At 40.1% G+C, this 24,557-nt stretch overlaps 3 protein-coding genes across 3 annotated transcripts; 1 reads left to right on the top strand and 2 right to left on the bottom strand.

The window, feature by feature from the left end:
* Positions 1-3,437: 3,437 nt before the first annotated feature.
* Positions 3,438-4,669, top strand: LOC130989585 (uncharacterized). Its single transcript, XM_057913565.1, has 3 exons — positions 3,438-3,869; positions 3,944-4,282; positions 4,359-4,669. Exons 1-3 carry the CDS (start codon positions 3,816-3,818, stop codon positions 4,599-4,601), a joined length of 636 nt encoding a protein of 211 aa, XP_057769548.1. The 5' UTR covers positions 3,438-3,815; the 3' UTR covers positions 4,602-4,669.
* A 12,129-nt stretch (positions 4,670-16,798) lies between these two features.
* Positions 16,799-18,272, bottom strand: LOC130989587 (uncharacterized). The gene is made up of 3 exons (XM_057913566.1): positions 17,697-18,272; positions 17,284-17,622; positions 16,799-17,189 (listed from the first exon to the last, which is right to left on the bottom strand). The coding sequence occupies exons 1-3, from the start codon at positions 17,850-17,852 to the stop codon at positions 16,947-16,949; spliced, it is 738 nt and encodes a 245-aa protein (XP_057769549.1). The 5' UTR covers positions 17,853-18,272; the 3' UTR covers positions 16,799-16,946.
* Positions 18,273-18,320: 48 nt separating this feature from the next.
* On the bottom strand, positions 18,321-24,204 carry LOC130990949 (uncharacterized). The gene is made up of 6 exons (XM_057915168.1): positions 23,983-24,204; positions 22,514-23,653; positions 19,801-22,358; positions 19,546-19,758; positions 19,312-19,435; positions 18,321-18,380 (listed from the first exon to the last, which is right to left on the bottom strand). The coding sequence occupies exons 1-6, from the start codon at positions 24,202-24,204 to the stop codon at positions 18,321-18,323; spliced, it is 4,317 nt and encodes a 1,438-aa protein (XP_057771151.1).
* Positions 24,205-24,557: the final 353 nt, after the last annotated feature.

Genomic DNA, 24,557 nt, shown 5'->3' on the forward strand with positions numbered 1-24,557 from the left:
TCTATCAAAAGTTTTGGAGCATTATTGGCGAGGATATCTTTCGCGGATGCTGTGATTGGCTCGATAATGATACTTTCCCTCCGCAACTCAATCACACCATCATCTCGCTTATTCCTAAGGTGGAGAATCCAACTAGCATGAAGGAGCTTCGGCCCATTGCGCTTTGCAATGTGGTGTATAAGCTTATCTCGAAGGTGTTATGCAATAGATTGAAGAAGGTTCTTCCTCACCTTGTTGATCGAGCGCAATCGGCATTTGTGGAAGGGAGGAATATCCAGGACAACATCCTTATAGCTTTTGAAGCCATCCATACTATGAAGAAAAAGACTCGGGGGAAATATGGCTGTGTGGCGCTTAAGATCGATATTAGTAAAGCCTATGATCGTGTCAGCTGGAGCTATATGGAGGCAATTCTCGATCGTATGGGCTTTTGTAGCAAGTGGCGCAGGTGGATGAGTTTATGTGTTCGCACCGTGTCCTATGATGTTCTTGTTAACGGTGTCCCCGTTGGGCCTATCTTCCCGGGTAGAGGGCTTCGGCAAGGGGATCCTCTCTCACCGTATCTCTTCATTCTTTGTGCGGAAGGCCTCTCCGCCATGATTAATTATGAAACGGCTAGAGGTGCTATCCATGGTGTCCAGATCAGTCGAGGAGGACCGGCCATCTCACACCTCATGTTTGCTGACGACTGCGTCTTCTTTTGTCGGGCATCTGTTGAGGAGAGTGCTAACTTGAAAAGAATCCTTGGTATTTACGAGCTTGCCTCCGGTCAGGGGATCAATTATCAAAAGTCGGGGATTTTCTTCAGTGCTAATGTTGCCACAGCCGAGAGGGATGCAATTTCTGATACGTTGGGTGTATGGTCGCCTTTGAACACAGGTCGCTATCTTGGCTTGCCTTCGCTCATTGGGCGCAACAAAAAGGAAATTTTTCAGTATTTGAGGGACAGAATGTGGTCTCGAATAAAGAACTGGAATGGCAAAAAACTCTCTAAAGCAGGCAAAGAAATACTTATTAAAGGCGTGGCGCAGTCGATTCCCTCATATTGTATGGCAATCTTTTCGCTGCCGACTGGTCTTACCGATGATATGGAGCGCCTTTTGAATAGCTTTTGGTGGGGAAATAAAGCTGGGAATGGCAAAGGAATAAATTGGATGCGGTGGCACAAGCTTTGTGTTGATAAAAAGCTTGGCGGTCTCGGCTTTCGGAGCCTCCAACTCCTCAACGTTTCAATGCTTGGCAAGACGGGTTGGCGATTGATGAATGAGCCAGATGCTCTTGTCAGCCGAGTTCTTAAAGCTAAGTACTTCCCTCATGGCAACTTTCTTAATGCTAAGCTGGGCCACAATCCTAGCTACACTTGGAGGAGCATTCATTCCGCTCAAGATTTGGTCCGGAAAGGTGTTCGGTGGAGGATTGGCAACGGTGCCAGTGTTCATGTGTTCAAGGATCCTTGGCTGTGTCGTGACAGTAACTTTGCTGTGATTTCTCATTGTCCACCGGGTTTGGATGGAATGAGGGTTTGTGATCTCATGAATCCACACTCTTGGAGCTGGAATCTTGAGCTTATGGAGCAGCTGCTTGAAGAGGAAGACATTCAGGTCATTACCAGTACCCCTCTCATCCCTGCCCCTGGCCCTGATCGTCTTATTTGGCATTACTCGAAAAATGGTCAGTACTCTGTGAAAACTGCATATAATCTTGCTAGTTCGCTCACTCTCGATCAAAGCTTTGGGGAAGAAGGCCATTGGACTAAACTCTGGAAACTCTCGATCCCGCCCAAGGTTAAAACTTTTCTTTGGAGAGCTGCAAAAAACAATCTCCCCTCCAAGGATAATCTTCTCTCGAGAGGTGTTGATGTTGGGGGCGAATGTGGGATCTGTAAGGGAGGTTATGAGAACCTTTGGCACATCTTTATTGCTTGCCCTTTTGCTAATGGTTGTTGGAATTTTGGGGGCTTATCTGTGCTCATGGCGAGGGTTGAGACAGAGCATGATTCCTTTAAATCGGCTCTTTTCTCTCTTATCTGTAATGGGGACGGATCTCTTGCGGCGAGAGTTAGCATGATATTGTGGCAAATTTGGAAGGACCGGAACAAAGCCATTTGGGAGGAATCTATCCCCTCTCCCTCTCGAGCAGTTGCACAGGCACTTAGTTGCCGTGAAGACTGGCTCCTGGCCCGGGACGTGTCCTCGTCTCATTCTGTACCCAGAAACGCAACCAGCGTGTGTATTGGGTGGCATGACTTACCGTTGGGCTGGTTTTGCTGCGGAGTGGATGCTGCCTTCTTTGCCGATACTAATTCAATGGGGATTGGCATGGTCATTCGCAACCATGAAGGCAGGTTCGTGGTGGGTAAATCTATCAAAGTCCCGGGGTCACGTGGAGTCGAGGAAGGCGAGCTTTTGGGTATTAAAGAGATCCTGTCATGGATTAAAGATCTCGGTCTTGTGCAGGGGTGGGTGGAATCGGACAGCAAGTTGGCTTGTGAGGCCATTGGTTCGCATGAGAGGAATTTCACCGAGCTTGGCGCTATTGCTGCTTATTGCAGTCATGAATTAACTTTGCTCCCAGGTTTTCGTATTAGACATGTTAGAAGGAATCAAAATGCTATAGCTCATTGCTTAGCTAAAGCTGCGAGAGATGTTTCTACACTTCATGTTTGGAATGAACCCCCGTCGTTTGTGGAGGGTCATCTCCATATTCCATGCCAGTGTGCTCAATAAAGTGTCTCTCCTTTACCCTCAAAAAAAATCTTAGTAGTATTGTATAGCATACATTTATACTTCAATTTGGATATGTAACAATATCGAGGAGAGCCAAATATGTAAGTAACTGCTTTTGTTTTGAATGTCAATGTTTCTAATTTTCATTGCTTTCATTTCATGTTTAAATTTAAATGATATTAAAGGCTAAAAGATTTAAAGCAGATGAATATCTTTCTATTTTAAGCTACAAGATAAAATTAGATCTTTCTATTTTAAGCTACACGATGCTAGCTAATAAAAATAGCATTAACTAATAATATTAATTCATGTATTGTAAGTATTTGTGTAGTAAAAGAATAGGAAATTTCTTTATAAATGATATTTTCTGCTCTGACAGCTGCTGCTGCTAAAATCCAAATGAAACATGAAAAAAAAGGAAGAATAAAAGCCCTGGATTTCGATTATGAAATAAATAATACTACTATTTATAGAAACCAAAATTTGAATCTGAAGGTCTTCTCCAGTGAGCACAGGGTGATGAATGCACAAATCTTAAAAGCTTTTCACAAATATAGGTCTGTTTATAAAGGCTGCAGCTTGATTCAAACCAATTTTATTTGAAATCAGAACTTTAACTCAGCTGGCATCGAATCTCTATTGCGTGTCTCAGCATGTAAAATGCTATCTAATTACCTCTTTTGTGCTTCCTGCAGCTCGAGTTGCCTCCGCCATGGCCAGATCGAGATACCAAATGTAGTGAAAAGTTGCAGTAAATGTTTTTATGAAGAATCGTGAGTAAACTCAGATTATAGATAGAGATAAGAAAGGGAGCTAGCTACGAAGAAGAAGAAGGGGAGGAATTGTGCATGGGCTTTGCCCTAATAATGTGGTCCCACATTACAGCTGTCTCCTCCAATCCCACCGTCAAAAACGTGACACGTGGATGGCTAGGATCAGCTGACTTTAGCCACTCTCTTCCTCTCATTAATATTCCTTCTTCCTTCTCTCCCTCTGCAACTCTGATTCTTCACCAGTCGTCACACTCTCTTTGTAAACTCATATACATCTTCTTCTACTCTCTTCTTTGTAGCGCACTCTGCAGAAATCATGGACACGAGGCCTTCATTTTACAAGATCTTGATGGACCTCCCTCCCAAACTCGTAACTCTTTCTTTCATTTTCTCTTCTCTTCTCCTCTTCTTGCTCGATCGCTAATTATTTAATGTTTTGTGTAGCTATTGCCAAAGGGTTTCACGGATAAGTACGGCGAAAACTTGTCCGAAAGAGTTAGGCTAAGAAACAAGAGCGGCACCTCATGGAATGTGAGGCTCGAGAAAATGAGAGAAGAAGGAGAAGAAACCGATGCTTACTACTTCACGAGAGGATGGACCAAATTCTGTAATGACGTGGACCTTAAGACCTTCGAAGTGCTCGTCTTTTTCTACGCCGAAAACTCCACATTCGACGTCACCGTATACGCGGTCACTGCACTGGAGAAGGAGCCGGCCGGCTTCAGAGCTGCGGCGAATCCCATGTGCCGATTTGACTTGAAGCAACACAACTACCATAAATTTGTAAGAAACCCTACCTGCCTCTATATATATATATATGATTTAATTTGGTTAAAATGGTTTGTTAATTAATTTTCAGCATGTTCCGAAGGATTTCTCGGATGCGTGTGGTTTGAAGGAGAAAAGGGAAGTGCGGTTGGAGTGTCGGGGCGGGTCGAGTGCGCGAGTTAAGGTGAACTCGTGTAATGGCCGCGTTGATTTTGGCGGGGGCTGGTCGGGGTTCTTGAAAGCAAACAACTTCGCTATTAACAAAACTTACTCTCTTGAGTTCCTTCCCGCCAAGAATGTGATTAGGGTTGGACCAGACTATCTCTTATATTAGGATTTCCCAGCCTTTGTTTATTTTAGGATGTTATGACTTTTTCAACATATGTTGCATGTTGTGTGCTATCAATTCTAATTAATGGCGTTTACGTTTTGGTTTATATGTGTTGAGTATTGAAATTTATGTTTTATGATGTATATATGTGTGTGTTTGTGTGTGTGTGTGTGGCGGCTGCTGATATTTCATACCAAGATGAGAAGGCAAAAATTGGAAATAAAAGTGATTCAAATTAAAACAATTATCAATGGCAACATTGGTTTTGAGTATACTATGAAATAATTTAATTGATGTGCAACACATGCGTGTATTGGGATAATTGTGATGGATGGAAGAAATCGATATGGCTGAGAGACAACTTTGTTGTTGTTGTTGTTGTTTTTTTTTTTTTTTTTTCAAGACATTTGACAGAATATTGTTTTTGTGAATTTATGAATTAAAAACCGTGGCCCAAATAGAATGAGAGTTTTGGTAACGTAGAAAAAGATAATAATAGTACTAAGTAGCAGTAGGTAGTTCTAGTTGAGTAGAATAAAATGTTAGAAGTATAGCATGCTACATGCAAATAAATGAAATCCCAAGAATAAATGAGAATATTGACATTTTCATGCAAAACAAATTTTCTATTAATCATTCTAGCAAAAGGTAATTAATTTTGTCTTGTAGCTTAAAATAGAAAGATATTCATCTGCTTTAAATCTTTTAGCCTTTAATATCATTTAAATTTAAACATGAAATGAAAGCAATGAATTAATATTATTAATTAATGCTATTTTTATTAGCTAGCATGGTGACTTATGTTTAAAGCGGTGGGCATTCTTTTAGCTCTTGGGATAATTTATTTCTTGGAGATTCTGTTCTTCGCAAGCATGCAGCTACAATTCTTTTTGTAAAATTTTAATTTGCATAATACAGTACAATATGCTATAAGCTATATATAGCTAACTGTGAAGTCTTATTTTAAAGAGGTTTTATTGCATATCCACGAAACTATAAATTTTCAAAGCACTGTGCAGGTTACTGCTAGCTAGTTAATTATAACTCATTTAATCTATTTTCAAATAACTCAATTAATTTAATTTATATGAATGAAGGATTATAAACAAAGGTAAAACAAACACTAGTGTACGTACGTGGATGATGCAAGAGACAAAGATTGAGAGTGGAATCATCTTATGTAGGAGTAGAATGACCATCACATTCTTAATCCCTTCAAATCTGATAGGGCGCTAGCTCTTTTATTATTTGAAAATACTGTACAAATCTATTAATTTATACTTTTTTCCTTACATAACATTAATAACTTACATTCCAATTGATTAAAGTAACACAAAATCTTCTATATAATATGGTACAATTTATTTGCACCTGACCCGGTCCGATCCGAAAATAATATATGCTAAACCCGCGCTTCACTTACAATCTGAGTTGGTTTGAACCTACGCCTCACATGTGAAGGTTGTAGGTTTGAAACACATTGGAGGCGAGATTTGTTCTTCTTTCACACTTTCTAGCGCCCTAGTCACTTTCTTTCTATTTTTATTTTTTTTTAATTTGGCTAAATTAGTCTTTTTAATTTTTTTTTTATTTTCTTTGGCGAAATTAGTTTCTTTCTTTCACTCAGTCAATTTCTTTCTATTTTTTGTTCTTTTCGGGGGTTTTTTGGCGAAATTAGTTTCTTTCTTCTTCTTTTTTTGTTCTTTTCAATTTTTTTTTATTTTTTATTTTTTTTATAATACATGTTTGATGTTTTGGTTAATAACTTAATAGATGTTTGGTCAGCAATCTCGGCGTGCGGTATTATGCCCAGAAAATATTGATTACGTCTGTGTATGGAATTTTTAAAAGAGATTGAGTATATTTCTTGTAATCACTAAGAATTTCTTAGTTACGTTATGCTAGTGAATTATTAAGAAACGTAGTGTTATTTATTAAAGGGAAAATTGCACCTAAATACACAAACTTTGTCGAAAATCCATATTTGACGCGAAGTTAGGATTTTACATTTTAATACACCAATTTAAGAAGTTGTTCAATTTTGACACAATTTTGAATTCCGGTGACCGGGATATTGACGTGGCAGCCGGAATCGCCACGTCACACACACACACACACACTCCACCCCTCTCTCTCTCTCTCTCTCTCTCTCTCACCCCACTCTCTCTCTCTCCACACGTCAGCTTCCCCCACCCCCCCCGGTTGGACCCTCCCCCTCCCCCAGAACCGCGTCGCACCGCCGCCGTCGAGCCCCCAGCCGCAAACCCTCCCTCCCGCCGTCAGCCACTTCCCCCTCCCAGAACCGCGTCGCACCGGCCGCCACTTCCCGCACCGGTTTTCCCCACCACCATCACTCTATCTCAACGCCTCTTCCACCGCCGCCCCTGCTCTCCCCACCACCACACCTCTTCCTCCACTTCCTTCACCCCCTGCTCTCTCCACCACCACACCTCTTCTTCCACCGCCTTTCCCCACCACCATCACAAATCCGCCGCCCCTGCTCTTCCCCACCACCACACCTCTTCCTCCACCGCCTTCCCCACCACCGTACTCCCCACGACTCTCTCCCTCTACCGCTCTACCGCCCTTCCCAACCAACAAAATCGATAAGGGATTAGGGCTCGATTTCTCCTCAAATCCAAAACCCAAAATCCGAATTCACCTCTGCAATTCCCCGATTCGGTACTCCGACGATGGGCTCGGCGGTTGTGGGGGAGAAGGGGGAGGGTCCGACGGCGGATATGTGATGGTGGTGGGGAAAGGAAATGGAGGAAGAGGTGTGGTGGTGGGAAGAGCAGGGGCGGCAGTGGAAGATGTGGTGAGAGAGAGTGATGGTGGTGGGGGAAACCGGTGGTGGAAGCGGTGGGTTCGACGCGGTTCTGGGGGAGGGGGAAGGTCCGACAGGGGGGGTGGGGGGAAGCTGACGTGTGGAGAGAGAGAGGGTGAAGTGTGTGTGTGTGTGACGTGGCGATTCCGGCTGCCACGTCAATATCCCGGTCGCCGGAATTCAAAATTGTGTCAAAATTGAACAACTTCTTAAATTGGTGTATTAAAATGTAAAATCCTAACTTCGCGCCAAATATGGATTTTCGACAAAGTTTGTGTATTTAGGTGCAATTTTCCCTTTATTAAAAGAATAGTGTCATTTTTAAATATATTAAAAATGTCATTTATAAAAAAAAATAGTGTCATTTAGATATATTAAAAGTACAATTTCTAACATAACATCATTTATTAATGCAGATGATGTCATTTATCAAGAAAAATAGTGTGATTTAATAAGAAAAAATAATGTCATTTTTAGATATATTAAAAATATCATTTACTAAGAAAAATAATATCATTTGGAGATAAGAAAAGTATCATTTACTAATAAAAATAGTGTCATTTAGATAAATTAAAAGTGTCATTTTAAAAATAAATGTAATATAATTGATAGTTTCATTTAAAAATAAATGTTGTAAAAATAATATGAAATGATATAGTTTCATTTGTATAGTGTCATTTCAAATATTATAAGAGTAATGTGAAATGATATAGTTAGCAAAGAAGAGAAAATCCTCCAATTGGTTTTGAACTCGCGACCTTCACGTGTGAGACACGGGTTCAAACCACTTGAACTATACACTCAAATTGTAGGTGAAACGCGTATTTATTATATTTATATGGATCGAATCAGGTCAGGTATAACCCGACATGGTACACAGAGTGACCAGCTCTTAAAGTAAAAACATTGTTATATATACAACATCAGGCATAGATTTCAACACTCAACACAAATGAACCAAAATATAATCGCCATAATTTATAGGGGGTAGGAGACAACAATATTTGTTTAAAAAGTCATAACATTCTAAGATAAACAAATATAGAGATAGGCATCATAAGATAAACAAATGTAGGCGATCTGGAATCTAATTAAGGAGAAGAAGAAGATTTTTATGATAGTTTTAGTGAGAGAGAGAGACAGAGAGTCTAGCGTGAGTTTACAAAGAGAATTCAACGTGATTTCACACACATACACACACTTCGAGTTTCTCGACTTAATTCTTTTAAGCAAGATTTCTCAGTCAAACATTGTGACACCAAAATTTATTTTTATTTTAAGCCCAAAACTAGTTCCTCTGTGGTTGCTTGGAGTTGGACGAGTCTAATTAATGCAAAATTCTACTTAAAGAAATGAAATCGTAATCCACCACCTTTACTTTCAACAAATCTACCTATATTTGTGAAAAGCTTTAGCATTTGTGCATATTGTCACGACCCTCTGCTCACAGGAGAGAAGACAGCTTTAATTTAATTTTGGTGGCATGCAGATGTAAATAGGTATCTTGGACCTAATTTAGATTGCGGATCCAATTTTATTTTTATGCCTTTCAAAAATAATATTTCATTCGTCTTCTAAATTTCGAATTTTAATATGAATTAGTATTCCGTCTGTTCCACTAAATGATCGTATTCTATTTTGGGTTGTCTCACTAAAATTAGCATGTTTCTATAAATGAAAGTTTTTAACACTTAAAAAAATGTAAGTACGCACTTTCAACTAATTTACACCTTCTTCCTAATTTTCGTGTCAAAAAATTTTGAGTCATTTATAATAGGACGGAGGGAGTATAATTTCTTACATTCAAATTCGATCCATGCATGGATTCATTTAATTTATACTTTCAGTTTTTAAGAGTGTGCATTATTTTTTATGGCACAAATTTTACTCCCTCCGTCCCTAAAATAACTTCCTCTTTTTTCATTTTGGGACGTCCCCCAAATAACTTCCTCTTTCTTTCTTTCCATTTTTGGAAACCTACCCCACCACTAATAATACTTTATTTATTCTTACTTTTCACTTTTCACCACTCCCAATACTAATTATAACACTTTTCACAACTTCCAATAATAATTATATCATTTTTTCTCCACTATCAATACACTTTACAACTTTTTATTAAAACCCGTGCCGTCCCCAAAGAGGAAGCCATTTCAGGGACGGAGGGAGTAATAAATATAAAGTGAGTTGTAGTGTTATGATAATGAGAATATCACAGAAGACAAGGTGAATGTAAAAAGAGAATGTAGTGTCCAAGCTAAAAAAAGATAGAGTAAGAGAATGAGTCGTCCCACTGTGGGCTCCTTACTCATAAGTGGTCCCCCACTCTATAGAGTAAGGAGCTTACTCAACCAATATGGATGCTCTAAGGAGGTGTTATCCTTTGTCCCCTTGGGATGGCCTAGTGGTTGGGGTGGTTGCCTGTTGTCCAAGAGGTCACAGGTTCGAATACTCTCGGCCACAATAACCACTAGGTGGGGTGTGTGTGTGGTTTGTATTATTTATAATGTAATTTCATCAAAAAAAAAGAGGTGTTATCCTTTAATTTATAATTATCGTATTCTTAAGTATTTATATTTTTTCAAATCTTTATTTTGATGGTTATTGTTTTTTTCCTTGTAGTGTATTAATTTAATATGACCTATATTCAAAACTTTTAATATATACTAATGTATGAAATTAAAATAATAATCCATGATAGATAGAATTTTAGTAAGAAATTTAACGAATAAGAATTCATAAATATATACTTAGTTAAATTTGCTAATTAATTAGATGACGTGCAACTTTTTTATATTTATCCAATTGAAATTTGTATTTAATTTAATTTTACTAATATTATTCCATGAAAGGGTAATAACACTATTATTTGAAATTATCTTACCAACCTCTATTTCCCTCAATGCGTTTTTTTGGATATGTTTGTTTTGAAAGTTATCATCTATATATAGTGAATAATTTTAAAGAGTTCAAACTTATTTAGAAGTGTGATAATGTGATTATTGTATGTTAATTTGTGATTAGGATAATATCAATAATATGATATTTGTTCAAAAAAAATATCAATAATATGATATTATTATTACCCTTAAAATAGATTAAAAAATAAGGATATAATAGGCAAACTAAATTTTGTAAAACAAGAAAATTTAATAATAGGTATAGATTTGTAGACCATGCATGTTAAATATGTCACATGTGTACGTGTGCTCCAGCAAGACACAATATTTTCTGAGTGCTTGAAGAAATGTTTAAAACACTCATGATTTTTTTAAAACGTTGAATACTTTATGCTTCCTTACATTTTCATTAATTCGTGGAAAATTTGAGACAATAACCATATTTACTCAATTATTAATGTTATATTTATACAATAAGGTGCTGATATAATTGTTGAAATATAAACTTGATTTGTAAGTAAAATATTTTGTAAAGAAATATCTAGAATATAGGAAATAAGTAGAAAAATCTAGAACCTAAGATATTTAATTAATTATCTAGACTATTCTAGCAAATGAATAGTCCTAGACTATTCTAGTAGCTAAAATTAATTAACTAGTCTAAAATGGTGAGCTATATCACCGACCTATGCCACTATATATATGTGTGCATTTGTATTGTTAGTGATGTGAAGAAAAAACAAAGTGGTTACTATTGCTAAAACTTTCTTTTACAAAACATACGTCCACACACATTCACAAATCCTCCCACTTTAATTTGTTTTATTCACACTCATATCACTTACACACACACACACGTCCTCTCACACATTACACACTTATTCTCTATCCTCCAAATTTAGCCAAATTTTCCTTTATATTCCAACAAAGTGGTATCAGAGCCACAAGATTCTACTTGTGGTATGGCGAATTTACAATCGTTTCAAGTCCCCATGCTCAACAAGAGCAACTTCGATAATTGGAGCATCAAGATGAAGGCACTATTGGGAGCCCACGACGTTTGGGAAATCGTGGAGAACGGCTACGAGGAGCCGCAGGACGAGGCCGCACTATCCCAACAACAAAAGGATAGATTGCGAGACGCGAGAAAGAGAGGCAAGAAGGCTCTCTGTCTCATTTATCAAGCGCTAGGGGACGATGATTTCGAGAAAATCTCGAATGCAAGTACCGCCAAAGAAGCGTGGGAGAAGCTCCAGAACGCGTGCAAAGGAGCGGAGCAAGTAAAAAAGGTACGACTTCAAACTTTAAGAGGAGAGTTTGAGTCATTACATATGAAAGAGTCCGAATCAATTTCGGATTATTTTTCAAGAGTCTTGGCGGTGTCTAATCAAATGAAAAGAAATGGTGAAAAATTGGAGGATGTTAGAATTATGGAGAAAATATTGCGGTCACTAACCCCAAAGTTTGAGCACATTGTGGTGACGATCGAAGAAACTAAAAATTTGGAGGAGATGACAATCGATCTCTTGTTGGGGTCGTTGCAAGCATACGAGGAGAAGCAAAAGAAGAAGCAAGAAATTTCAGAGCAACTTTTAAAGTTGCAAGTAAGCCCGAAAGAGAAAGAAGAAGGTCCGAGCAATGGCCATGGACAGTTCGGGAGAGGACGTGGCCAAGGACAAGATCGAGCCAGAGGCCGAGGCCGTGGACGTGGACGTGGACGAGGACGAGGAGGCTTCGTCAATAGTGGTGAAAGAAATGAGTTTACAAGTGGTCGGGGGAGGAGCAACCCGCAGTCGAGGTACGATAAATCCTCAATAAAGTGTTATAATTGCCATAAATTTGGGCACTATGCTTCCGAGTGCAGAAGTGAAAAAGTAAGGATTGAAGAGAAGGCCAATTACGCCGAAAGTACAAATCAAGATATTGGTAGTGTGCTTCTGGCATATAAAGGAGAAGCTGGAAGACAAGATGACACGTGGTACCTCGACACCGGTGCAAGCAACCACATGTGCGGGAAAAGAAATATGTTTGTGGAGCTCGATGAGTCGGTAAGTGGCAACGTCTCCTTTGGTGATGAATCTAAAATTCCAGTTAAAGGAAAAGGAAAAATTTTAATCCGCTTGAAGAATGGAAGTCATGAATTTATTTCCAATGTTTATTACGTGCCCAATATGAAAAATAATATCTTGAGTTTGGGACAACTCTTGGAGAAAGGTTATGATATTCACATGAGAGATTATAACCCTTCAATAAGAGATGGCAAAAATAATCTTATTGCCAAGGTGCCAATGTCTGAAAATAGAATGTTCTTATTGAATATTCGAAATGACATGGCAAAATGCCTAAAAGCGTGTTACCAAGATAAGTCTTGGTTGTGGCATCTTCGGTTTGGGCACTTAAATTTTGGCGGTTTGGAGTTGCTGTCAAAGAAGGAGATGGTGAGAGGTTTACCATCCATCAAGCATCCCGATCAACTCTGCGAAGGTTGTCTACTCGGGAAGCAGTTCAGAAAGCCATTCCCAAAGGAGTCAAGCTCAAGAGCTCAAAAGCCACTGGAGTTGATTCATGCTAACGTGTGTGGGCCGATAAATCCAAGCTCCCTCGGTAAAAATAATTATTTTCTGCTCTTCATTGATGATTTTTCTAGAAAAACGTGGGTACATTTCTTGAAGCAGAAATTAGAAGTATTTGATGCATTCAAGAAATTCAAAGCTGCCGTCGAGAAGGAGAGCGGACGACAAATCAAGGCCATGAGGTCCGATCGAGGCGGAGAATTCACGTCAAGGGAGTTTCTAGAATTTTGCGAAGCAAATGGAATTCGGCGGCCCCTGACAGTTCCGAGATCCCCCCAACAAAATGGAGTGGCAGAAAGAAAGAACAGAACAATCATGGAGATGGCGAGGAGCATGCTAAAGACGAAGAATTTGCCTAAGGAGTTCTGGGCAGAAGCAGTGGCATGCGCGGTGTATCTATCCAACCGATCGCCGACAAGGAGCGTGTGGGGAATGACTCCACAAGAAGCCTGGAGCGGGAGAAAGCCAGGAATTTCTCACCTAAAGGTATTTGGGAGCCAAGCCTACGTGCATGTACCAGATGAGAGAAGGAAGAAGCTCGATGACAAAAGTGAAGCATTCATCTTTATCGGGTACGACTCTAGCTCCAAAGGCTATAAGTTATATAACCCTGAGACCAAGAAAACAGTGATAAGTCGAGACGTCGAGTTCGACGAAGAAGGAGTATGGGATTTCAGCTCCAACGGTGACTTCACCTACATCCCACAGTTAGAAGAACAAAGTGCAGAAGAGCAAATTGGAGAAGTCCAACAAGAGCCAGTGACTCCACCAGCTTCACCAGTGCCAGTCACTGAAGACTCGCCACCATCTTTCTTAAATGAAAGAGCCACACCACGAGCAAGGAGTTTGGGCGAGATATATGAGGATACTGAAAGGTTAGAAGATCTTACCTTATTTTGCCTATTTGCTGATTGTGAGCCTGTTAGCTTTGAAGAAGCAGCAGATAGTGAAAATTGGCGAGTCGCGATGGATGAAGAGATCAAGGCCATAAAGAAGAATGATACGTGGGAGCTCGTGACACTACCGAAAGGGCACAAGGCTATTGGAGTCAAGTGGGTGTATAAAGTTAAGAAGAATTCCAAGGGTGAAGTGGAAAGATATAAAGCGAGGCTCGTCGCAAAAGGATATAGCCAAAGAGCTGGAATTGATTATGATGAGGTATTTGCTCCCGTTGCTCGATTAGAAACTATCAGACTAATACTCTCTCTTGCAGCCCAAAATAGATGGAAGATTTATCAAATGGATGTCAAATCAGCCTTCTTGAATGGGTATATAGACAAAGAAGTCTATATCAAGCAGCCAATGGGCTACGAGGTGAAAGGGCAAGAAGATAAAGTCTTGAAGTTAAAGAAGGCCCTATACGGACTAAAGCAAGCACCAAGGGCATGGAATAGCAGGATCGATAAGTATTTGGAGGAGAATGGTTTCACCAAATGCTCTCACGAGCATGCTCTCTACGTGAAAGCCAATGGAGGAGATGTCTTAATTGTGTGCTTGTATGTCGATGATTTGATTTTCACAGGAAATAATAAAAAGATGATCGAAGAGTTCAAGAAGGCCATGTCAAAGGAGTTCGAGATGACAGACATTGGGCTGATGGCGTACTACCTCGGCGTGGAAGTCAAGCAACTCGAAGATGGGATCTTCATCACACAAGAAGGATACGCCAAGGAAATCCTCAAGAAGTTCAAGATGGAGGGCTGCAAAGCAATCAACACGCCAGTGGAATGCGGGATCAAATTATTCAAGAATGATGGAGGAGAAAAAGTGGACCCGACATTGTTCAAGAGCTTGGTTGGAAGTTTACGGTACTTAACTTGCACAAGGCCAGATATTCTTTATGCGACAGGACTCGTAAGTCGCTATATGGAAAATCCAACCACTACGCATTTTAAGGCGGCAAAGAGAATTCTTCGCTACCTCAAAGGTACGCTCAACTATGGCCTGTTCTATTCAAGTACTGATGATTATAAGCTTGTTGGGTATAGTGATAGCGATTGGGCTGGAGATAATGATGATCGGAAGAGTACAAGCGGATTCGTGTTCTTCATGGGAGACACTGCTTTCACCTGGATGTCGAAGAAGCAACCCATAGTCACGCTGTCAACATGTGAAGCTGAATATGTGGCTGCCACATCCAATGTTTGTCATGCAGTTTGGCTACGAAGTTTACTGGAAGAGCTTGGATGGCCACAAAAGGAGCCAACAACGATTTGCGTGGATAATAAGTCAGCAATCGCGCTCTCAAAGAATCCGGTGTTTCATAATCGAAGCAAGCATATTGACACCCGCTTCCACTACATCAGAGAATGCATCGCAAAGAAGGAGGTCCAAGTGGAGTATGTGAAATCACAAGATCAAGTTGCCGATATTTTTACCAAACCGCTCAAGTTCGAGGATTTTGTGAAGTTCAGAATTTTGCTCGGGATGACAAATCAAGTTTAAGGGGGAGTGTTGAAATATAAACTTGATTTGTAAGTAAAATATTTTGTAAAGAAATATCTAGAATATAGGAAATAAGTAGAAAAATCTAGAACCTAAGATATTTAATTAATTATCTAGACTATTCTAGCAAATGAATAGTCCTAGACTACTCTAGTAGCTAAAATTAATTAACTAGTCTAAAATGGTGAGCTATATCACCGACCTATGCCACTATATATATGTGTGCATTTGTATTGTTAGTGATGTGAAGAAAAAACAAAGTGGTTACTATTGCTAAAACTTTCTTTTACAAAACATACGTCCACACACATTCACAAATCCTCCCACTTTAATTTGTTTTATTCACACTCATATCACTTACACACACACACGTCCTCTCACACATTACACACTTATTCTCTATCCTCCAAATTTAGCCAAATTTTCCTTTATATTCCAACAATAATGTACGTAAGTTATGTAACGTGTGAAATGTTGGAAATACAAGCTTGCTAGGGCGTAATGTTTACCAATATTAAAAAGCTTAATGGGTGTTTATCTGAGTTTATAAGCTCTTTAAAATACTTTTAAAATTATTTAGAAATTTATAAACTTTTAAGTAGTGTTTGGCAAAACAAGTTTTTATTATTTTTTTTTCTTTTTAAAATTTTTTATTACCCAAAGAAAGGAAATACACACTCACACTCTAAACATAAACTTTAAAGGTGTGTTGGCTAAGTTTATTTTTGAGAGAGCTTTAAGATATTTTGAAGAGTTTATAAAATCTAATGTGTTTCAATAACTTGTAAGTCATCAACGTATTTAAATAATTGATTATAGATCTAATTAGTAGTATTATATAGTATACATTTGTACATCAATTTGGATATGTAACAATATCGAGGAGAGCCAAATATGTAAGTAATTAACTGCATTTGTTTTGAATGTCAATGTTTCTAATTTCGTTGCTTTCATTTCATGTTTAAATTTAAATGATATTAAAGGCTAAAAGATTTAAAGCAGATGAATATCTTTCTATTTTAAGCTGCAAGACAAAATTCATTACCTTTTGCTAGAGAGATTTAATAGAAAGCTTGTTTTACATGAAAATGTCAATATTCTCATTTGTTCTTGGGATTTCATTTATTTGCATGTAGCATGCTATACTACTAACATTTTATTCTACTCAACTACCTACTGCTACTTAGTAGTATTATCTTTTACCAAAACTCTCATTCTATTCTGTCAAATGTCTTGAAAAAAAAAAAACAACGTAAACATTCTCTCTCAGCCATATGAATTTCTTCCATTCATTTGCAGAAGCCCTCAATCCATCACAATTATCCCAATACGCATGTGTTGCACATCAATTAAATTATTTCATAGTATACTCAAAACCAATGTTGCCATTGAAAATTGTTTTAATTTGAATCACTTTTATTTCCAATTTTTGCATTCTCATCTTGGTATGAAATATCAGCAGCCGCCACACACACATATATACATCATATATATATAAAACATAAATTTCAATACTCAACACATATAAACCAAAATGTAAACGCCATTAATTAGAATTGATAGCAGACAACATGCAATATATGTTGAAAAAGTCATAAAAATCCTAAGATAAGAGATAGTCTGGTCCAACCCTAATCACATTCTCAGCGGGAAGGAACTCAAGAGAGTAAGTTCTGTTAATAGCGAAGTTGTTCGCTTTGAAGAATCCGGACAAGCCCCCGCCAAAATCAACGCGGCCCTTACACGAGTTCACCTTAACTCGCGCACTCGACCCGCCCAGACACTCCAACCGCACTTCCCTTTTCTGCTTCAAACCACACGCATCCGAGAAATCCTTCGGAACATGCTGAAAATTAATTAACAAACCATTTTAACCAAATTAAATCATATATATATATATATATATATATATATATATAGAGGCAGGTAGGGTTTCTTACAAATTTATGGTAGTTGTGTTGCTTCAACTCAAATCGGCACATGGGATTAGCCGCAGCTCTGAAGCCGGCCGGCTCCTTCTCCAGTGCAGTGACCGCGTATACGGTGACGTCGAATGTGGAGTTTCCGGCGTAGAAAAAGACGAGCACTTCGAAGGTCTTAAGGTCCACGTCATTAGAGAATTTGGTCCATCCTCTCGTGAAGTAGTAAGCATCGGTTTCTTCTCCTTCTTCTCTCATTTTCTCGAGCCTCACATTCCATGAGGTGCCGCTCTTGTTTCTTAGCCTAACTCTTTCGGACAAGTTTTCGCCGTACTTATCCGTGAAACCCTTTGGCAATAGCTACACAAAACATTAAATAATTAGCGATCGAGCAAGAAGAGGAGAAGAGAAGAGAAAATGAAAGAAAGAGTTACGAGTTTGGGAGGGAGGTCCATCAAGATCTTGTAAAATGAGGGCATCGTGTCCATGATTTCTGCAGAGTGCGCTACAAAGAAGAGAGAGGAGAAGAAGATGTATATGAGTTTACAAAGAGAGTGTGACCAGTGCCGACCCATGTGCTGTGCTGCCATCCCACTAAATTAATTCCAACTATGTTTTGAATTGCATCAACAAATTCCCAAAAACATATACAAATTCCATTAATTCTGCCGACCCATCAGTCTTCAAAAAACTCATTCCAAGAACACATTCCCAAAAAAAAATCAACAAATTCAAAGCTTCAATTGCATTTTGAATTCAAAGTTTCAATTCACCTCTCTATGTTTTCTCCAGCGGTGGTGGACCTGGTGGTGCGAGACGGGCAGGGAGCAGTGGCCGGCGGTGGTGGTGCGAGGCGGAGCAGTGGCTGGCGGTGGTGGTGCGAGCGAGGCGTAGCAGCGGCGCAGCGCAGCTTCTTAATAAAAAAAATTTGGTTTCAGCGCTAGTAAGGGTTTTCAGCCTTAAATTCCTATGTTATTTATATATATATAAATAAAAATAGCTCCCTTTCTTATCTCTATCTATAATCTGAGTTTACTCACGATTCTTCATAAAAACATTTACTGCAACTTTTCACTACATTTGGTATCGCGATCTGGCCATGGCGGAGACAACTCGAGCTGCAGGAAGCACAAAAGAGGTAATTAGATAGCATTTTACATGCTGAGACACGCAATAGAGATTCGATGCCAGCTGAGTTCAAGTTATGATTTCAAATAAACAGACCTATATTTGTGAAAAGCTTTTAAGATTTGTGCATTCATCACCCTGTGCTCACTGGAGAAGACCTTCAGATTCAAATTTTGGTTTCTATAAATAGTAGTACTATTTATTTCATAATCGAAATCCAGGGCTTTTATTCTTCCTCTTTTCATGTTTCATTTGGATTTTAGCAGCAGCAATCAGATCAGAAAATATCATCTATAAAGAAATTTCCTATTCTTTTACTACACAAATACTTACAATACATGAATTAATATTATTAATTAATGCTATTTTTATTAGCTAGCATCGTGACTTATGTTTAAAGCGGTGGGCATTCTTTAAAGAGGTTTCTGTTCTTGGGATAATTTTAGCTCTTGGGATAATTTATTTCTCGGAGATTCTGTTCTTCGCAAGCATGCAGCTACAATTCTATTTGTAAAATTTTAATTTGCATAATACAGTACAATATGCTATAAGCTATATATAGCTAACTGTTTAAAGAGGTTTTATTGTATATCCACGAAATTGATTAACTTATATCAAGTCTTATTTTAAAGAGGTTTTATTGTATATCCACGAAACTATAAATTTTCAAAGCACTGCAGGTTACTGCTAGCTAGTTAATTATAACTCATTTAATCTATTTTCAAATAACTCAATTAATTTAATTTATATTATTTTATTAAATAGAGCTTTTATTAAAAGAAAGAAAAAAAAGAACCAACGAAACCCGTGAGAGCACAAGGGAGCAAACTACGGGCCGAGCCTCATTAAAACCTTTTAAGTAAACCCGAGAGGGAGAAACCTTAAAAGGAAAAAGAGTACTCGCCTATAAGGAAAACAAACCCCGTCATCGAAGCGGAAGTGAAGCAACTTCAAAGATTCCGGCCGAACCATCACCCTTAAGTTGCTCGGCTTTGATGCACTAGGAAAACGGAACCAAAAAACAAACAAGCGAAAGACATGCAACCTAAAAAACAACAAAGAGACCCTAACAATGAGAAACATAAAGGAAAGCAACGGATCAACGAGATGGCCGAAGAAAGAGCTTCGCCGGAGGTCCCCAAGCAGCAAACTAACCAAAGAACACCACCCACCAAGGAAACGCAGCGGGAGGAATCCAACGGCCGAAGAAACGCCGTCGCCGAGGACTCCCCTGCTGGTACTGGTGCAGTCGAAAGCAGCGCTCTTCCCAGCCCAAACAACCTCGAACTCCAAGCAACCACCCACGCACAAACAGCAGCTGACCCAGCACCCACAGCAACCCATGCACGGCAGCAAAAGCCCACACACCTAAAATCCGAGCCTCCCAAGACGAAGCAATCCGCCAGTCACCTGCGGACCTCTCTAACGTGACTATGTGTGGACATGTCAGTAGCCACCGCATGCTTGATCTCATTAATGGCAAAGGGCCACCAACCCTCATTCCGATCACCATTGGCCATAATATCCGCCGGCCTATTTCCCTCCCTATAAATGTGACTGACCAATAAATTGAAATTTTGCAGACGATCAATAACACTTTTCCACGACGCCATAAAACGCCACGGGACATCAAGAGACTTCGACTGCAAAAGATGCACCACATACATGGAATCAGCCTCAATCCACAAATGCAACCAATTTCGATCATGCGCAATATTAATAGCAGTAATAACTGCCAAAAGCTCCGCTTCAAAAGCATATCCAACGCCTCCTTTAATGTGGAAGCAACCGCGCACAACCGACCACTTGTCCCTGAAAACACCACCTGCTGCAATGGCACCCGGGGCGCCCAGTGCCGAACCGTCCGTGTTTACTTTAATCCAATGATTTACAGGAGGCCACCAGTGAACTTCAACCATGCGAGGGGGAGCAGCCGGGCGCGTAGAAACTCCAATACTCCTAGTTATCAAATAGTCAGACCAAGTATTATTGTTATTCCCCAAAGCACCGAAATTACCATCCATCTCTTTAAAAAAAGACTTCACAAAAACAAGAACCGCACGGGGCTCAAACCGAGCACTGTCAAACACCGCCGAATTATGACAGTCCCAAATTCTCCACATAATCGTGAGGATATCAGCCTTCCATAAGGCTTGAATTTGCGGGCTAAAAGAAGAATTCCAAGCCGCAACCAGAAAGGAGTGGATGTCCATACACTCCCAAAGAGAGTCTTTATCGAACCAAGAAAGAAAATCTTTCCAGATAGATCGCACTTTCCCGCATTGCCACATAATATGATCAATTGATTCTCCATCCATAAGACAAATGGGGCACCCATTTGGAACAATCATGCCTTGACGAATCAAAATATCCAACGTGGGAAGACGTCCGTGAATGACCCTCCAACACAGGATAGAGCGACGAACCGGAATATACGGTTCCCAAATCCACTTCCCCCAGGAAACCTGAGGAAAACGATGACAGATACTTGAAAAGGCCAGAGCCGCCGTTACCTCCCCCTTAACCGAATGTTTCCAATATCGATGGTCTTTATCCCCTGTCATAGGAAGTAAAAGAATATCCGCAACAATCTCCGGGAAACGATTGACAAAGGAGGCAGAAAAATGCCACACCTCATCATAGAAGTAATCTTGTATCGAAAAATTAAGGAAGTCATGCATGTAGTGCGGTATCTTGAGCTTATCCACCAGCTTATACCCAAGCCAGTCATCCTTCCAAAAGTAAGTGCTCTCACCCCTATCAATACAGGAGTAAGAATCATCCACCAGTCGGTTCACTTCCTGTTTTACACCAATCCAGACAGTAGAGTTCGCAATAGAAAGTTTAGCATAACCGAAGCTATTAAGGTACCTAGACCGAAGAATGTTATGAGCCCAATCTTGCCCTTTTATCATTCGCCAAGCCAACTTCATAAGATAAGATTGATTCATCAAAGTGAAGGAACGAACACCAAAACCCCCTTCCTCCTTTGGCGAGCACGCTCGACCCCAGCTGACCGAACAGTTAGGTTTCAAATCAATGCTCCCTGTCCACACAAAGTTCCTGCACTTCCTGTCAAGCGAATTAAGCAGAGTTTTCGGCCATTTGTACACCATCATAGAATGGACAATCGAACTCTGAATCACCGATTGTACCAGACAAAGTCTGCCCGCCATAGAAAGCTGCCTCCCTTTCCATCTAGCAAACTTATTAACAATCTTATCAAAAATCGGCATAAAATAAGAGGCCTTTGGGCGACCAACAAAGATAGGAACACCTAAGTAGTTCATCGGTAAGCTGCCAATGGAGAACCCCAGTTCCCGACGGATAGCCCTCCTTCTGTCAGTTGGAACACGCCTAGCAAAGAAAAGATTAGACTTATCTTGACTGCAGTGTTGGCCCGAGATCGATCCATAGTAATTGAGAATATCCTGAACTTTCCGGGCGTTACGAACAGTAGCTTTGCAGAAGATAATGATATCGTCCGCATAGAAAAGGTGAGTTGGGAAAGTCAAAGCACGACTAAACCCCATGGGGACCAGATGGCGAGAACTCACACAGCTGCTAAGAATGCTACTTAACACATCCTCAGCAATCCCGAACAAAATAGGAGATAACGGATCTCCTTGCCGCACGCCTCGAGTACACGCAAAATAACCACTGAGCCGACCGTTATAAATAATGGAAAGCCTTGCCGAATCAAAGATAATCTGAATCCATCGTATAAAACTCTCATGATAACCATTAGCGCGGAGGACCTGCATAATGAAGCCCCAGCGAATAGTATCAAACGCCTTCCGAATGTCAATTTTACAAGCCATATTCATACCCCGTTCCGTACGCTGCATACAGTTAAAACCCTCAGAGCTGAGCATAATACAGTCATGGATGCTACGACCACTGATAAACCCAAACTGATTAGCCGAGACATGAGTAGCAGCGACCACATTAAGGCGGAGCGCCAAAATCTTCGAAATAATTTTAAAGAAAAAGTTGGATAGCACAATAGGCCTCAAATCCGCAACAGTCGTCACCGTCTCTTTCTTAGGGATGAGGATCATATTACTAGCATTACACCAGTCGGCAGATAGGAACTTCGAAAAAAGGTTTGCACAACCCTAACCACATCATCTTTAACAACACTCCAACACGTCTGAAAAAACATACCCGAAAAACCATCCGGACCCGGAGCGCTATTAGCATCCATACCAAAAACAGCTGCAGCGATCTCACTCTCGTCCGGGATATGAATTAACATGTTATTTTGTGCCTCCGAAATACAAGAATCAATATAAGCATCAATTACCAACTGATCCTCCAGTGGGCTCCCGTCATCTTTGAAGAGCGAAGAAAAATGGTCAATAAGATGCCTTTCAATAATCGTAGGATCATAAACATCCAGTACTCCATCAATGAATAATCTTGTTAACTGCGTTTTCCTCTTCTTGAATTTAGCAATTCTGTGAAAGAAAGCCGTGTTCCTATCACCATCTTTCAACCAGGTCGCGCGACTTTTCTGCTGCAACAGACTGTTTTTCCTTGTGAGCGCAATATTGAGCTTAGCTTGGCAACTAACCTCAGCATCAAAAAGCTCCTCCGTATAACCCGTTTCAGAAATTCTATTCTGAAGATTCATCAAATCCGTTTGACCTCGCGCAATAGAAACATCCACATTCCCAAAGATGTCCTTATTCCACACTCTAAGATCCAATCTCATTCTCTTAAGCTTAAGCATAACCCGAAGAATAGGGCACAAAGCATCAACCGATTGATTCCAAGAAGCCAAAACCATGTCCATAAAATTGGAATGAGAAGTCCACATATTCAAAAAACGAAACTGACTACGACCCGTAGGGACATTCTGTCGACATTGTAAAACCAACGGAGAGTGATCCGAGGTGAGACGTGGGAGTGCCGAAGTCACAATAGAGTCCCACATATCAGCAAACTCTTGGGAGAAGAAAGCTCTATCCAGAACAGATTCAACATGTCTCGGGAGAAACCTCCTACCCGACCAGGTGAACCTCAAACCCTCAGTCGGGGATTCGAGCATCTGTGTATCGTCAATAAAGGTGCAAAACTCCGTACAAGAACCCCTATGCGGAGAAACCAAACTGAGACGCTCATGTGCTCCCTTGACAGCATTAAAATCACCAATAAAAATAGTGCGGCCCGAAACAAATCGAGAAAGGTCGCCCCAAAGAATCCTGCGATCGATATGGTTGTTTGCCCCATGAACAACAGCAATTCGGAAATCCCAGCTCTGCCAAACACAATCAACAATAACAACTTGATCCGAAGAAAAAATAATTGTAACATCCAAGGAGGGATTGGCCAACACCCATATATTAGAACACCGAGCACCACGATTATTATAGTGAATCGGAACCATATTCAGAGAATGCCAAAAACCAGGACGAATTCTATGAAAAGCCGTCTTTGGCTCAATTAAACCCACCAAAATAGGAGAAAAAGAACGACAATGTTCTTTTAATAGATTTTTGGACTCATCCGTCAGACCACGGACATTCCAAGCAATAATATTCATTATTAACATTGTGTATTCGCGGAAAAAATTCCGCTTCTTTCCACCTCGTCAGCCCAACTTTCCTTCGCGACGTTATCCATAGCTTGGATACTCTCCTTATTGCTACTGTCAATAATAAACTCCCGAGATTTGACCCCCGTTTCACCTGAGTTTCTTAACCTTGCCTTAATACTGTCCTCAGCATGTTTAGTAATTTTCCCGATCGCCCGGGCTGCTTGTTCCTGTTTAGTTGGGCGCCCCCGGCGCTTACTAGCGGGAACTTGCATCGGAGCCTTAGCAATAGCCAAGATTTGTTCCAGACGTTGTGCCTTCACCGCGTTTTCCAACGCGAGAACGTCCGAATCCACCCTTTCGGTATTGTCCCGCTGGACATCAATATTTCTCCTCTATTCCTCCATAATCTCCTGTTCAACCCCAACCTCGTCTTCCAGCTGTTCACTCATGCAATCACCATCAGAACTGTCAGCAACTAAAGGCTCATCAAGAACCGAATGTGTCACCGGAATAAGGATAGATTGTAACAAGTAAGGACCTCGCACCCCCTGGACTTCACTCTCCTGTTGCAGAACCTCAAAGCGACTTCCAGAACTAACATGCGCCTTAGGACTTTTCTCTTGAA

The sequence above is a fragment of the Salvia miltiorrhiza genome, chromosome 6, assembly GCF_028751815.1.
Source record: "Salvia miltiorrhiza cultivar Shanhuang (shh) chromosome 6, IMPLAD_Smil_shh, whole genome shotgun sequence".
Lineage (NCBI taxonomy): Eukaryota > Viridiplantae > Streptophyta > Magnoliopsida > Lamiales > Lamiaceae > Salvia > Salvia miltiorrhiza.

Bases quoted from the DNA above. Each gene is read 5' to 3' on its own strand.
- LOC130989585 (XM_057913565.1), top strand. From the start codon at position 3,816: ATGGACACGAGGCCTTCATTTTACAAGATCTTGATGGACCTCCCTCCC. The intron at 3,870-3,943 runs GTAACTCTTTCT...TGTTTTGTGTAG, and splicing joins TGGACCTCCCTCCCAAACTC to CTATTGCCAAAGGGTTTCAC. The intron at 4,283-4,358 runs GTAAGAAACCCT...ATTAATTTTCAG, and splicing joins AACACAACTACCATAAATTT to CATGTTCCGAAGGATTTCTC.
- LOC130989587 (XM_057913566.1), bottom strand. From the start codon at position 17,852: ATGGCAGCACAGCACATGGGTCGGCACTGGTCACACTCTCTTTGTAAA. The intron at 17,623-17,696 runs GTAACTCTTTCT...TGTTTTGTGTAG, and splicing joins TGGACCTCCCTCCCAAACTC to CTATTGCCAAAGGGTTTCAC. The intron at 17,190-17,283 runs GTAAGAAACCCT...ATTAATTTTCAG, and splicing joins AACACAACTACCATAAATTT to CATGTTCCGAAGGATTTCTC.
- LOC130990949 (XM_057915168.1), bottom strand. From the start codon at position 24,204: ATGCAAGTTCCCGCTAGTAAGCGCCGGGGGCGCCCAACTAAACAGGAA. The intron at 22,359-22,513 runs GTTAGGGTTGTG...ATTATTTCGAAG, and splicing joins GTGTTGTTAAAGATGATGTG to ATTTTGGCGCTCCGCCTTAA. The intron at 19,759-19,800 runs GTGACTGGCGGA...CTCGGATTTTAG, and splicing joins CACGTTAGAGAGGTCCGCAG to GTGTGTGGGCTTTTGCTGCC.